The sequence below is a fragment of the Amblyomma maculatum genome, chromosome 2 (assembly GCF_055883805.1).
Source record: "Amblyomma maculatum isolate TAMU_Amacu chromosome 2, ASM5588380v1, whole genome shotgun sequence".
Classification (NCBI taxonomy): Eukaryota; Metazoa; Arthropoda; class Arachnida; order Ixodida; family Ixodidae; genus Amblyomma; species Amblyomma maculatum.
The window spans coordinates 10,458,733-10,471,689 of record NC_139345.1 but is presented as its reverse complement, the minus strand read 5'-3'; the positions used below and the strand labels follow the sequence as shown (position 1 = coordinate 10,471,689).

General features: G+C 45.4%; 1 protein-coding gene across 1 annotated transcript in view; it reads left to right on the top strand.

Annotated features, from left to right (window-relative positions):
• Window positions 1–12,957, top strand: part of LOC146197926 (ATP-dependent RNA helicase DDX42-like) — a 35,009-nt gene extending 22,052 nt beyond the window's left edge. The window contains exons 15-18 of the mRNA XM_084593204.1: window positions 960–1,084; window positions 4,287–4,403; window positions 5,394–5,618; window positions 12,277–12,957. Of these exons, the coding sequence (XP_084449330.1) occupies window positions 960–1,084; window positions 4,287–4,403; window positions 5,394–5,618; window positions 12,277–12,624 (815 nt within the window). The 3' untranslated portion in view covers window positions 12,625–12,957. The remainder of the gene's footprint in view (window positions 1–959; window positions 1,085–4,286; window positions 4,404–5,393; window positions 5,619–12,276) is intronic.

Below are 12,957 nucleotides of genomic sequence, written 5' to 3'. Positions count from 1 at the left end.
TCAAACTGATGTGTTTTGTATGTCAGGAAGAGAAGTTTGCAATTATTAAAGATGCTTGGCTCAAGAAACATGCTCCAAGACATAGAGTGCTCCAGAACTTTCATTTTAAGGCTCCAAAGCTGCTCCAAAATGGCCTTATTACTGTTACCTGAATTGCTCCAATATGCTCGACCCTACTTCCACCCCTGCAAAAACTACAGCATTTTGTGGGCTTCATTTTGAGTTCCAAGCCTGACTTGGGCCTTAGTCTCAAAGCCTGAGCCTGACATGGGCCTATAGCTTCAAGCCCGGGTTTTTTGTCAGCAACAAAGGAGATTAACTGCTCACTGCATCCAAGTAGAAGGATGCCACACAAGTAAAAAGGAGCTGGCAAAGGCACTCAAATCAGAAAAGCGCTTGTTCTTTTAAATTGCAAAAGAGAAGAAAATGAGGTGGATTTGCATTGTGCTTTGCTACGTGCTTAATAACTAACCCCATAGTTTGTGCCTTTGTTATCTCGCACACGTTCATTAGCAATCGTAAGCTACCCTATTATGTGAAATGCCACCCAACTTCGGCACCTCTGAAGCCCCACTTAACCAATCTGCACGAACATTCTCGCGTGACTTAAGGTTAACGCTTCTCACCAAACAGTCCTGGAAGGTATGATTCTCTTCTTACTCTGCTACCTCAAAAGAGGAGACCGTCATGATGTAATCTCATGACATCACACAACCCACTGGCCTATCAGTACTTAGCCATGTTACCGGCCGACTACCACCCACATGATTTTTTTTTTTACTCACAACACCAACAGCACTGGATTTTCCCCAGAACAGGCCTTTACGCTATCGCTTTAAAATACAATGCCCTTTCAGTTCTTGTTCTTTGATGTATTTGGTTTGGTGTGCAGGCTATGAGTTCAGTTATACTAATGGTACCATCTGCCAGATAGTGACCATCAGTTCATCCCATTCCAGGCGAAAAAGGCGTGGCTTACACACTGATCACAGACAAGGAAAAGGAGTTTGCTGGCCATCTTGTGCGCAACCTCGAAGGGGCAAGCCAGCAAGTTCCACAGGCCCTCATGGACCTTGCCATGCAGGTAAGTGAGTGAGCCAAGGAATATAAAACAAAAGAAAAAACAAGGGAGCAGATAGCTTCAGTTTAACAGTCTAATTCAACTTAATTTGGCATAATATCTTTACCACAGTAACAGCTCATGAGCTTTTAACACTAAGGTGTCCAAAGCATGTGTTACTTCAAAACATAGATTCATTTATATCCATGACAAGCACAATGGGACTCTGCTTTACTGAGCAGCGGAGTACTTTAACAGGGGAAAGGGGAGGGTCTTGAAGGTATCTTTGTTATTTTTGGCCCAGCTGTAATGAATCTTTAGTCATATTCAATTTATTAAAGCTAGTTTCATATATTCAATCCCTTTTCACTGCATCAGTTACTGCCCAAAATATTTCACATTTACCTTCCTTTGGTTGCAAAGGCAATAAGAGAAATGCCACTTATCAGAAAGCTGTTAATATTTAGCTAGACAGTATAAGGTGCAGGGAATGCACTGCTGGAAATACTTTCATTATTAGATTAAACCCGTAATAATTATTTTACGGCACATTGAAGTTCAATGTTGTTAGGACAGATTTAGTGAGCAGTCTAAATTGAGGAACGAGACATTTGTAAGCATAAATTGAAAAATATGCCCCAAGTATTCCATACTATAATCATAGAGCAGTAACTTTTGTCACAACGTACTGCTATATCTGCTCTAGATACTTGAGATATCCTTGTTGTAAACTTGCAATCAAAAATTGCTTTGAAATAATGAAGAATGACCAGAGATGTGGTATCAGTTGCAATTATTAATTGGAATTGCAGTTAATACTTCATCCAACAAATTAAACTCATCATAGGTAGGTAAAATATGAAATTCAGATTTCGAAGCTGTGACATCTCAAAAATTGGTATTTGAACAACTTTCGTCCCCTCTTAAAAAGATAGTTTTTGCAGCCCTCATCAGCTGCTATTGGCTAGGTCAGCGTAGCACCATTTGAATTAGGGAGGGCTTGCTGTACCATCAGTTAGCAGTGCCTATCATGTGCCTTTAATGTCATGTTTTCATCCTGCATTTGTTGAAATCGTGTTCCCAGCTGAAGTCTGACTCCTCATGCCACAGTATCATCACTTTTAATGGAAGTGCATGTACAGCAGAATATATATCTAAGACAAACATTACTGGGTTTAATAGAGCTGTTAAGTTATCAGCATCCACCTCAGCAGAAGTGCATGAAAGATAAAGGCCTGCAAGCGCATACGAATATTGTTTGTAAATAAGGAGTAATGCGAGCATACATGAGGGGAGTTAACAAGGAAACTTTTATTAAAGGACTATAGACACCAAATTTTGGTGGCATTTTTCTTCTTGTCAGTGATGCATAAGGCATTCCTGTATATCGATCCACACGCAGTTTTTGCCTACGATCGCTAAATAATTTATGACTGAATTTTTTTTTTTCTCACCAGTATCGGTTTCAGCAGCTGAGACGGCATAAAGAAGCATCTGTATATAATCGCTTATGTTGACTTATAGCGATTCCTGTTCTTGAGACAGGCAGGCTTTATCATTGTAGGAAATTCAAACGACACAGCAATGATTATATCGCTGTATTTTCATCCTTCACGTGACATAAAATTGACTGTGACGTCACAGCCATCGATCGGTCGTTAAAACCGAAACCGAAGCAGGTGAGAAAAAGAATTCGGTTATAAATTATTCAGCAGTTGTAGGCGAATATGACTTGGTGATCCGTGTATGTCTTGGGCACCATCGCGAAGTATAAAACAGAACTCAAACATTAGGTGTCTATACTATTTGAGGGAAAAAGTTTTTGGTATCACTCTACTGTGATGGCACAGTGGTTAGGGCATTCAACTGCTGTGCCCAAGGATGTAGGGTCAAATCCCGGCTGCGGCGGCCGCTTTTTGATGGAGGCAAGAAGCAAGGCGTTCGTGTGCTGTGCGATGTCAGTGCACATTAGAGAACCCTTGTCTGGTCAGAATTTCCTAAGCCCTCCAGCACGGCATTTCTGATAGCCTTAGTCACTTCAAAACATTGGACCCCATAAATCAAACCAAACCAGTTATTTAATATCTTGCACAGTGCAATGGCAAACAATCCAGCAATTGTGGGTTTGGCTTCTTGTGCCAGTTACTTTGCTGTCACATAGGAGAACATTCATCGTTTAATAATGTTCATGGTTGTGAAAAAAAGCCATTATTGTGCTGAAAGAGCTGGATACCTATATGCACTACGTTAATCTAAGGCCACTATGCTAGCCTGAAAAAATGTGTCAGTTATGCCTTTGTTATGTCGTAAGGGTAGAAGTTAAACAGTATGTTCTAGTTGAATAGTTTATTTGTTTTTGCCTTTTGTCAGGGCATACTGTGCTATTGTCAGCAAGAATGAGAGACCCCCTTCCCTAGTTCCAAACTATGCCACACTGCACACAACTGGCCACCTGGCACATTCCTGCACACAGCACTGGTCTCGGAACCAGGAGAGCATTGTCTTGTGGCAGCAGTATGCAGTGCAGCACAGTTCGGAACTTTCGAAGGGAGAGAACCTCTTGCCTTTGCTCGCAATGAGACATGCAACATGCATTTCTTGTGTTTTCACTTCACGTGATCCGTAAAGAGCAAAACAGGTGTTATCATCATGATGTCATCGTGCTTTTTTTTTTTTCCTATCAAGAGCATGAATGGGGTGCACGCATGCTAGCAGCGAGTTTCTCTCAGTTATGTGCCACCCACTACGAGACGGCAGAGGGCTGGTAGCGTTTTGGTCATTGGGCATTTTTAAGCCTAGCCTACTCCACATTATGTTGCAGCAGACAGTGCTTTAGAACCTAGTCACCAACTCGGCGTTTTCACATTAAAGTGAATGCACAGTCACTTTTTGCATCTTCAGCAGCAAGATCAGGATAAGGATACCTCACACTGCTGGCCATACTGCTGTAACGTTCCGCTATGCACGAGATCACGTTACTGTATGCAATTGTGCTTGGCATAATTCCAGTGCTGCTTAAGTTTTGCTGGCACGAGGTGATAGTGAATGCATCTCCGTTTAAATTCTCTTGCATGGCATAATCTACTCTTGCAGAGTATATATATCTCTTATTTATAATGTTACCTGTGAAGTTCTTTGCTACAGGCCGTTTCATACAACGTCCAGACTCATCTCTCAGCTGGGACAGACATGACTTAGTGACTTTTTCTTGGTTGTGTTTCATCAGAGCCAATGGTTCAAGAAGTCCCGCTTCAAGCAAGGCAGTGGCAAGAAGCTCAATGTGGGTGGCCATGGACTGGGCTTCAGAAGCAGGGAACGACCAGGCCTCGGCAGCTCTCATGATGTAAGTAGTTTTTGGCCTTGGGTGGCACTGCACATTGCGCGGTCAAGCAGCAGTTTGAGGACACCAAGGGGACAGTTTTTCTTGTTGGTAACTCAGGGAACCTATTGTTGGGAGGCTTTGAAAGCTTTCTCTTTGGTGATGACAAAATTTTAATAAGGACAACAAGCTTGGGAAGGCTTCTTCTATATGTGGGAACAACTCTTCTGTGGCTCTGCCAAGATGGAAATGGGGAGGGAGAGGCATGGGCCTCTGCCCACATGCCACTGAGCCAGGTAGTTCGGCGTGTTAACAGGTCATGCTTACTGCACTTTGTCACTGTAGACAACTACAGCGTGCAACACATTCTCACTGCCAACCTTGTGCAGTACGTACTTCGAACTTACTAATTCTCCTGCAAATTAAACAAGTTCCAGGAAGTGTTCCTGTTTTAGTCTTCGGACGCCGATGCAGTGCTTTCACTGCCACTTTCTCTCCAGCCATCTAATCCTTTATTTGAAGAGGTGGGGGGGGAGGGGCGGGGCGGCTCACATCATCGTCCACTTTATGGGCATGGCAGGGGTTATAATATAACCTTATTTGTAAACTTAATGGCCTTCCCACTGTCGTTTTCAGGACTATATTCTACCACAGAATTATGTGTGCAGTTTGGTCCTCCACCGCTGCAAGAAGTTGTCAAGTGCAGTGGGGTCAACTGAACATACTCTAATACTGGAAGACAATTTGAGACGAGTTTCTCACTGATTTTTATGGTCTTCAAGCCAAATTTTAGTTGTGAACCATCACAGAACACCAATATAGGCGTACTAGCATGTAGCAGGACTGTTGGCGCACCTCCTTCTGTGCTGCCTTACAACCTTCGCTTGAGGGGTACAAGCAGCTCTCTAGGAGGAGTTTTTTAATTGTGGATGGAATGTCGGCATAGCACTATTTCTTATCTTTCTCACTTTTTCCTCCAGCTCTTCAATAACGTTGATGTGGCATTCTAAACAGGCTGGACAACCAAAGACGGCACCTGCAGCCGGGCCGATGTCTGGTCTGGGCAGCTACGCTGCAAGTGTGCTGTCTGGGCCGAAGTTCATGGCTGCTTCGGGGAACAGAACTATCTCCGACAGTGTGACCAGCAGCAACTTGTCCTCTTCCTCCCCTGCTTCCGCTGCTCGTCATGGGGCAGGCCCTCAGACAGACAGGCTGTCTGCCATGCGTTCAGCTTTCCAGGTATATGTCCTTGCCCTTTTTCTTGCCTCATCCAACTCCCTATAACATGCTGCTTGTAGCTCAGCATTTCCTCTCACCCTTGGAGATGTGGTGCGTTGTTCACCTTCACCGCACTCTGGCATTACATAGGAAATTTCCACTGAAGCCATGGCGGCTGCTATTTCGGCACGCATGCAGCACTACAAAAGGACATGTCTGATCGATGCATTCCCAGCTGCTGTTGCCTCCACCTCTGAAGCTGCGGTCTCTACATCAAAATGCCTCCCATTGCATCACGTGAAAGAATGCTTCCAGACTCTTGCCATCTGTTTGTGCAATGCTAGTACAGGAAACACCCTCATATTTGCTCTGGGTTTATATTAAAATAATTTTGCAATGACACGCTCAGTAGTGACTCAGCCTACTTAATTACACATTCCCAAGATGAGCCAAAATATATCGCATGTAGCAAAATGCTGACCACTGTGAAGTTATTTACCTACGTTTTTAAGCATTCCACTAAATGCAAAATGGTTTTCATAGCCTTGCTGCTGTTGCTGTCTTATATTATACAGTCGAACCTCGTTATAACGAACACGGATACAGTGAATTATCGGATATAACGAAGTAAAAGCAAAGTTTGGTTGGCTGTGCTTTATTTCTATGGGAGTTCTATCTGTATAACGAAATGAAAAACTGAAAATTTGACACTAAATCGGTTATAACGAAGCATATTTCGTATTCACACGACTCAAAATCCGCAAAGAAGCAAAAAAAAAAACAATTTTTCATAACGCTAAATTTCAGTTTTATCAATCGCCTCCACCTAAAATGTGCGTGAATCACCCGCGCTTTCGCACACCACGCCATCTAGGGACCGCGAATGAATCTAGCATCAACAGCTGCCTGGCATGTGACCGGCACGTGATCGAACCACCGCCCGCGTCGCCTCCACCTAAAATGTGTTTGAATCACCTGCTCTTTCGCACGCCACGCCATCTAGGGACCACGAGTGAATCTAGCATCAACGGCTGCCTGGCATGTGACCTGCACGTGATCGAACCACCGCCCGCATGCCCCTGCCCCTACTTTTTGCCGACCCGCGCGTGTGCTCACTTTCCTCGAGGTCGTGCCGTCGTCTTGCAGCATGGCGGCGCCGACACGCAAAGCAGTTTCTCTTGAAACAAAGATAAAAATATTCAGGGCAGTCGACAGCGGGCGCAAGAAGAAAGAGATTGCCGCAGACTTCGGCGTTGCGCCTAGCACTCTGTCAACCATACTGAGCGCAAGGCAGAAGATAGAAAACGTGCACTCTGCAGGCGCCGTGAAGAACGACAGGAAGAGCGTCAGGTATTGTCACCACCAGGATGTTGAAGATGCCTTGTTCGCGTGGTTCAAGGACGTTAGAGCGCGCAACCTGCCTGTGTCTGGTGCCGTGCTTCAAATGAAGGCAAGAAGTCTCGCTTGCGTCTTAGGCCACGATGACTTCTATGCAAGCAGTGGCTGGCTGCAGCGATTTAAAGACCGCCACCAGATTGTTGGCCACACCTTGTCGGGCGTAGAAGCAGCCGTCGATGTAGAGAACTGCGAGAAGTGGACAGAAAGCTTCTGCATGCAACTGGATGGCTACGAGATGCGCGATGTCTACAACGTGGACGAGACTGCGCTTTATTTTAAGCTGTTCCCGGAAAGGTCACTCGTTGCGAAGAACGAACTGTGCCGAGGAGGCAAGAAAAGCAAAGACCGCGTCACCGTTGTTGTTTGTGTCAACATGGATGGGTCAGATAAAAGGCGGCTAACTGTTATTGGTAAATCTGCTCGCCCCAGGTGCCTGCACAACGCCCGGAATGTCCAAGCAGACTATCGCTCGAACAAAAAGGCGTGGATGACGTCGTCACTCTTTTAAAGTATGGCTGAAGGCCTTCGACAAAGACATGGCAGAGCAGCGCAGGAAAGTGCTCCTTATATTGGACAACTGCTCTGCCCATAAGGTGTCTGTACCACTTGAAGCGGTCCGCCTAGTTTTTTTGCCACCAAACTCGACCTCAGTGCTGCAGCCATTAGACAGGGGCATCATCATCATCATCATCAGCCTGATTATACCCACTGCAGGGCGAAGGCCTCTCCCATATTTCTCCACTTAACCCGGTTCTGTGCTAGCTGCATCCACTTGACCCCTGCGAACTTCTTAATCTCATCCGCCCACCTAACTTTCTGCCGCCCCCTGCTACGCTTTCCTTCCCTTGGAATCCAGTTTGTTACCCTCAGCGACCATCGGTTATCCTCTCTTCGCACTACATGTCCTGCCCATGTCCATTTCTTCTTCTTAATTTCCACTAGAATGTCGGTAACTTGAGTTATTTCTCTGACCCACTCTGCACGCTTTCTATCTCTTAATGTTACCCCTACCATTTTTCGTTCCATAGCCCTCTGGGTTGTCCTCAACTTAAGTAGAACTCTCTTGGTTAGCCTCCACGTTTCAGCCCCATAGGTGAGTACAGGCAAGATGCAACTGTTGTATACTTTCTTCTTGAGCGATACCGGTAAGCTTCTAGTCATAATCTGCGAGTGCTTGCCAAATGCGCTCCATCCCAATCTTATTCTTCTTGTTATTTCCTTTTCATGGTCCGGATCTACGGTTACTACCTGTCCTAAGTAGACATATTCGCCTACTACTTCCAGTATTTCGCTACCTAATGTAAACTGCTGTTTCTTCCCGAGGCTGTTGAACATTACCTTAGTCTTCTGCATATTGATTTTCAAGCCTACCTTTCTACTTTTTCTGTCTAGGTCATCAATCATTATTTGCAGTTCATCCCCCGAGTTGCTTAGCAAGGCAATGTCATCAGAAAATCGCAGATTACTGAGGTATTCTCCATCTACCCTTATCCCTAACTGCTCCCATTCCAAGTCTCTGAATACTTCCTCTAAACAAGCTGTGAATAGTACTGGGGAGATCGTGTCTCCTTGCCTAACACCTTTCTTTATGGGAATTTTGTTACTTTCTTTATGCAGAACTATGGTTGCTGTGCAGCCACTGTATATATCTTCCAGCACTTTCACGTACGGCTCGTCTACCCCCTGATTTCGCAATGCCTGCATCACCGCCGAGGTTTCAACTGAGTCAAATGCTTTTTCGTAATCAATGAATGCTATGTATAAGGGCTGGTTATATTCCGAGCATTTTTCTATCACCTGATTGATGGTATGGACATGATCGATAGTAGAGTACCGTTTCCGAAACCCTGCTTGATCCTTTGCTTGATTGCAGTCTAAGGTTGTCCTGATTCTATTAGCGATTACCTTAGTAAATACCTTATACGTAACAGACAGTAAGCTGATTGGTCTGTAATTTTTAAGGTCCTTAGAGTCCCCTTTCTTGTGAATGAGGATAATGTTTGCATTCTTCCATGGTTCCGGTACCGTCGATGACACCAGGCACTGCGTATACAGGGTGGCCAGTTTTTCTAGCACGATATCCCCCCCGTCCTTCAGCAAATCTGTAGTTATCTGATCCTCTCCAGCTGATTTCCCCCTTTTCATAGTTTCTAGTGCTTTCTTGACCTCGTCCTTCGTCACTGGTGGAACGTCTGACTGCTTTTCCCTACCGCCAATCTCATTACGGTCCTGACTACTTTGGCTACTGTAAAGATCTGTATAGAACTCCTCAGCTACTTTGACTATCTTGTCCATATTAGCGATGACGTTGCCCGCCTTGTCCCTTATCGCATACATCTGGTTTTTGCCTATGCCCAATTTCTTCTTTACCGCTTTAAGGCTTCCCCCGTTCTTTACAGCATGCTCAATTTTCTCCATGTTATATACTTCACTCACTAAAATGCTGCTACCGAAAGCGATTGGTTACGCAGCTCGTATTTGACATAGACAGGGGCATATCAACGGCCATAAACCTCAAAACTACGCTGGACATGCTGTACGGTGCATGGAACGAAGTGGCACAGTCGACAATAAGAAATTGCTTTGTTGATGCTGGCCTAGCCCCATCCACCAGCGAGACTGAGCCCAACGACGCCCACGATTCTGAAGGTGAAGCGGACGATTTTGACGAGACGACATGGTGTCAACTGGCGGTTCCGAATGTTACGTTCGAGGACTTTATTGCTGCCGATGACAACTTGGCTGTGGCGCCCGAATTGACCGACCAAGAAATTGTCGATCAGCTGCTTCCTACAGATGATGCTACGAGCAGCGATGAGAGTGAAGAAGAAGGCGAAGAGCGAGCTCTCAGCAGCACCGAGGCCGCCGATATGGCGAGGAAATTGAGAAGGTACCTTGAGAACCTACCTGTGACCAAATCAGCTGACATTGGGAAAGCGCTGCACAGTGTCGATTTCGTTGAGAAATTTATTCTATCGAATAGTGTTAAGTGCCGCCAAATGAAGATTACGTCGTTTTTTAAATAAATCAGTTCTGCGTGGCCTAAATCCCGATTTGTGTGCTCATTTTTGCTTGGCAGTGCAAAATGAAAGGTAAGGTTTCGCGTGCTTATACCACGCTTTAAAGAAGAAAAAAATGCTTTTTTTTTCAGCTCTGTGCTTTCCATTTTAGGATAGCCTTTACTTGGGTTTATGAACAGAATTTTTTTTTGTAGGAATTTGTGTGTACTTTTACAACGAATATCGGATATAACGAACGAATTTCCGCGCAAAATGAGACTTCGTTATAACGAGGTTTGACTGTAGTACGCATTCTCATTCTCGTAGCGTCTCCTTTGACTGCAGTTCATGTGTGCAAATAACCACACTGGCTGTATGGTGAAGAGAGCAGTTGAGTTGTTCATATAGTTAGATCCTTGCACTTAGATCCTTGTGGTATCTATGTCAGTTTAGTACTTCAAAGCTCTTCTTGCATCAATGTCTCAAGTACTATAAGTTTTCTGTATAATTACCGTATAAGTGCGTGTAAAAGCCACACTTTCTTTTTTTCACATTTGAGGGCCAATTTTCAGGATGTAGCCCGTAACACGACTAATGAAAAAGAATTTTATTATTTTCTTCTTTTTTTCAAGTACAAATAGACCAATCAGTGCATGTGTGGTGTTTATATACAATTCAATTGTCACTCGCGGAGTCTCTCTGAGCTGGTGCTGTGCTCTGGTTCACGTTCACCCCACAAGTCATCTTCAGTCCTGTCTAAACTGTTTGAAACTACGGGATACAAATACAATGTCCGTAGACACAACGGAGTTCCACACGGACAAAACTCAGCCAAGCACAGTTGCGAGCGCCAATTCACAAATGGCAATTCACAAAACAAAAATAAAGCATAAAGCACACAAGAGCCGCAACTACAGTGTGCGACCATGCCAACCACGCTGCCACTACTCATGGTCTTTTGACAGTCCCAAAACAAAGCCGGAATGGCTGGGACTGGCGATAGCGATGCCGATATGGATTGCGGAAGCTCGCGGCAGAGTGAAAATATGATAATGAATGTTGCCCACGACTTCTGGGGCCCTCCGTGGGCGGCATATGGAAGCAGTTTCAATGTTTTGCAGTGGTGGATGAATGGCTAGGTGACAGAGGTGTCCTAGGTTGGGCAGTGTTGTCACTGCAAATAACCGAATATTATGTGACATCGAAGTGGAAGTGACAGCAGCAGTGACCTCAGAGCATCATGCAACCATGACGACTGAGTGATACCAGAAGTGTCACGTGTTTGTAGAGTGCTTTAATTGGGAACTTTTGTACTAGCTGGAGAGATGGCATGTTTAATTAATATTGCATTGTGCTCTGCGTGGTGATGCCACCAATTTCGGAGGCCAAGACTTCTTGGTAGCGTGATCAAGCGGACAAGACATCGGACGAGGAACAGCAAAGAGAGTTGGCAAAGAAGTTTTATGTACGCTTTTTTCGAGTCAGGAAGATGAAATTAGACGAGAAGAGAGCTGTTCTTGGATACAGTTCCACGCATTAATATAGTGTCTGTAATCCCCAATTCCCTAGCTGGGGGAGGGTAGTTAAATTGGCCCAGTCCAATCAGCAGGGCCCGCGTGGTCAACAGAAGCCCGGCCCCCTGCCAGGGGCGTCATTGGAACCTCCTCACAGCTCTCCCGATGAATGGCGATGGTCAGCTGGCGATGTCGATGTCGATGTTGTGCCTGGTTAACGATGCGATTTCGCTACTCGTAGAAAACAGGCCGTCGGCTGAGGTGTCACGCCGCGTGCTCTCGGGAAGGTCAGAACTCTTGACCGGGCATTCTGTGGCTGCGGGGGTAAGCAGCGTGCATCTCCTGTTCGGGGAATAGTCTTGGTTCCGCTCTCGGCTTCCTCCGTCAAGAGGACTAGTAGACGCTCTTTGTCAAGCAGGGATGAGCCCCTCACTGAAGTCGTTTAATAAAGACATGATGAGGGTTGCTTCTCCTGTTCCGGCCTGGCAGGGTAAACTGACTGCCGCGGCATGTGGAAATGGAACGCCCATCGTCGTCGCTGTCTTCGATGGCTCCCACTCGTCGGCAACCGTGCTTTGACTTCATCTGCTGGAGGCACGCGGACCTTGGCTGAGACCCCAACCATAACAGAGGCAATTAATTTGCCAGGTAGAGGGAAAATATGGATGCACACGTGTGTATGCATGCACATGTATTGATGTGTTTCTTATAACCTAACATTTGTCTGTAAATACTGCACTTGATAACTGTGAGTAATTTCCTGTGCAGGCCCAGTACAAGTCACAGTTCACTGCGGCTACAGACACTTCGTGGAAGCTTGGGCTGCCCAGATCACCCCCCCGCCGACCACCATCACCACCACGCCACACGCCATTTGCAGCCCCTATTCCATTTGCTGTACCAGCTCCAGTGAATTTTACACCACCAGCAGTGCCCCCTACAGGCACACGCCTTGAGTCACAGCAGAGTGACGGGCATTCGCACTCTCAGAATAGTTTCAGTCAGCAGAGACCTCATAGCTCTGACTCTAGGCAACAGCATGGCCAAGCGGACAATGGCACGCCAAAAGAGGACACGTCAAGGCGAAGAAACAGGAAATCACGCTGGGACACATGATTTTGCTACTTACAGGCATTTTCTTTATTGTATAACTTGTCCCAGCAACCATCCTTGAGAGACTGCCACATAAATCTTCAGTAATGTGCTCATGGTCTAAAATTAGACTGAGAGAATCCCAAACGCTGCATCACTGGTATGGTTGCTGTCACTAAAGGGGCTGTAGTTGGATTCAGCAGGACAGTGTCTTGCAAAGACATGTTAAAAACTAGCCCCTTTCACTAGATGGTGCAAATTGTGTGTGTTGTGCTTCCTTTTTTTTGGTAGACTTGTCCATAGCCCATTCATCAGCTGCTGTAATGCCCTCAAAATAAACATTTTTTAAAAACCCTG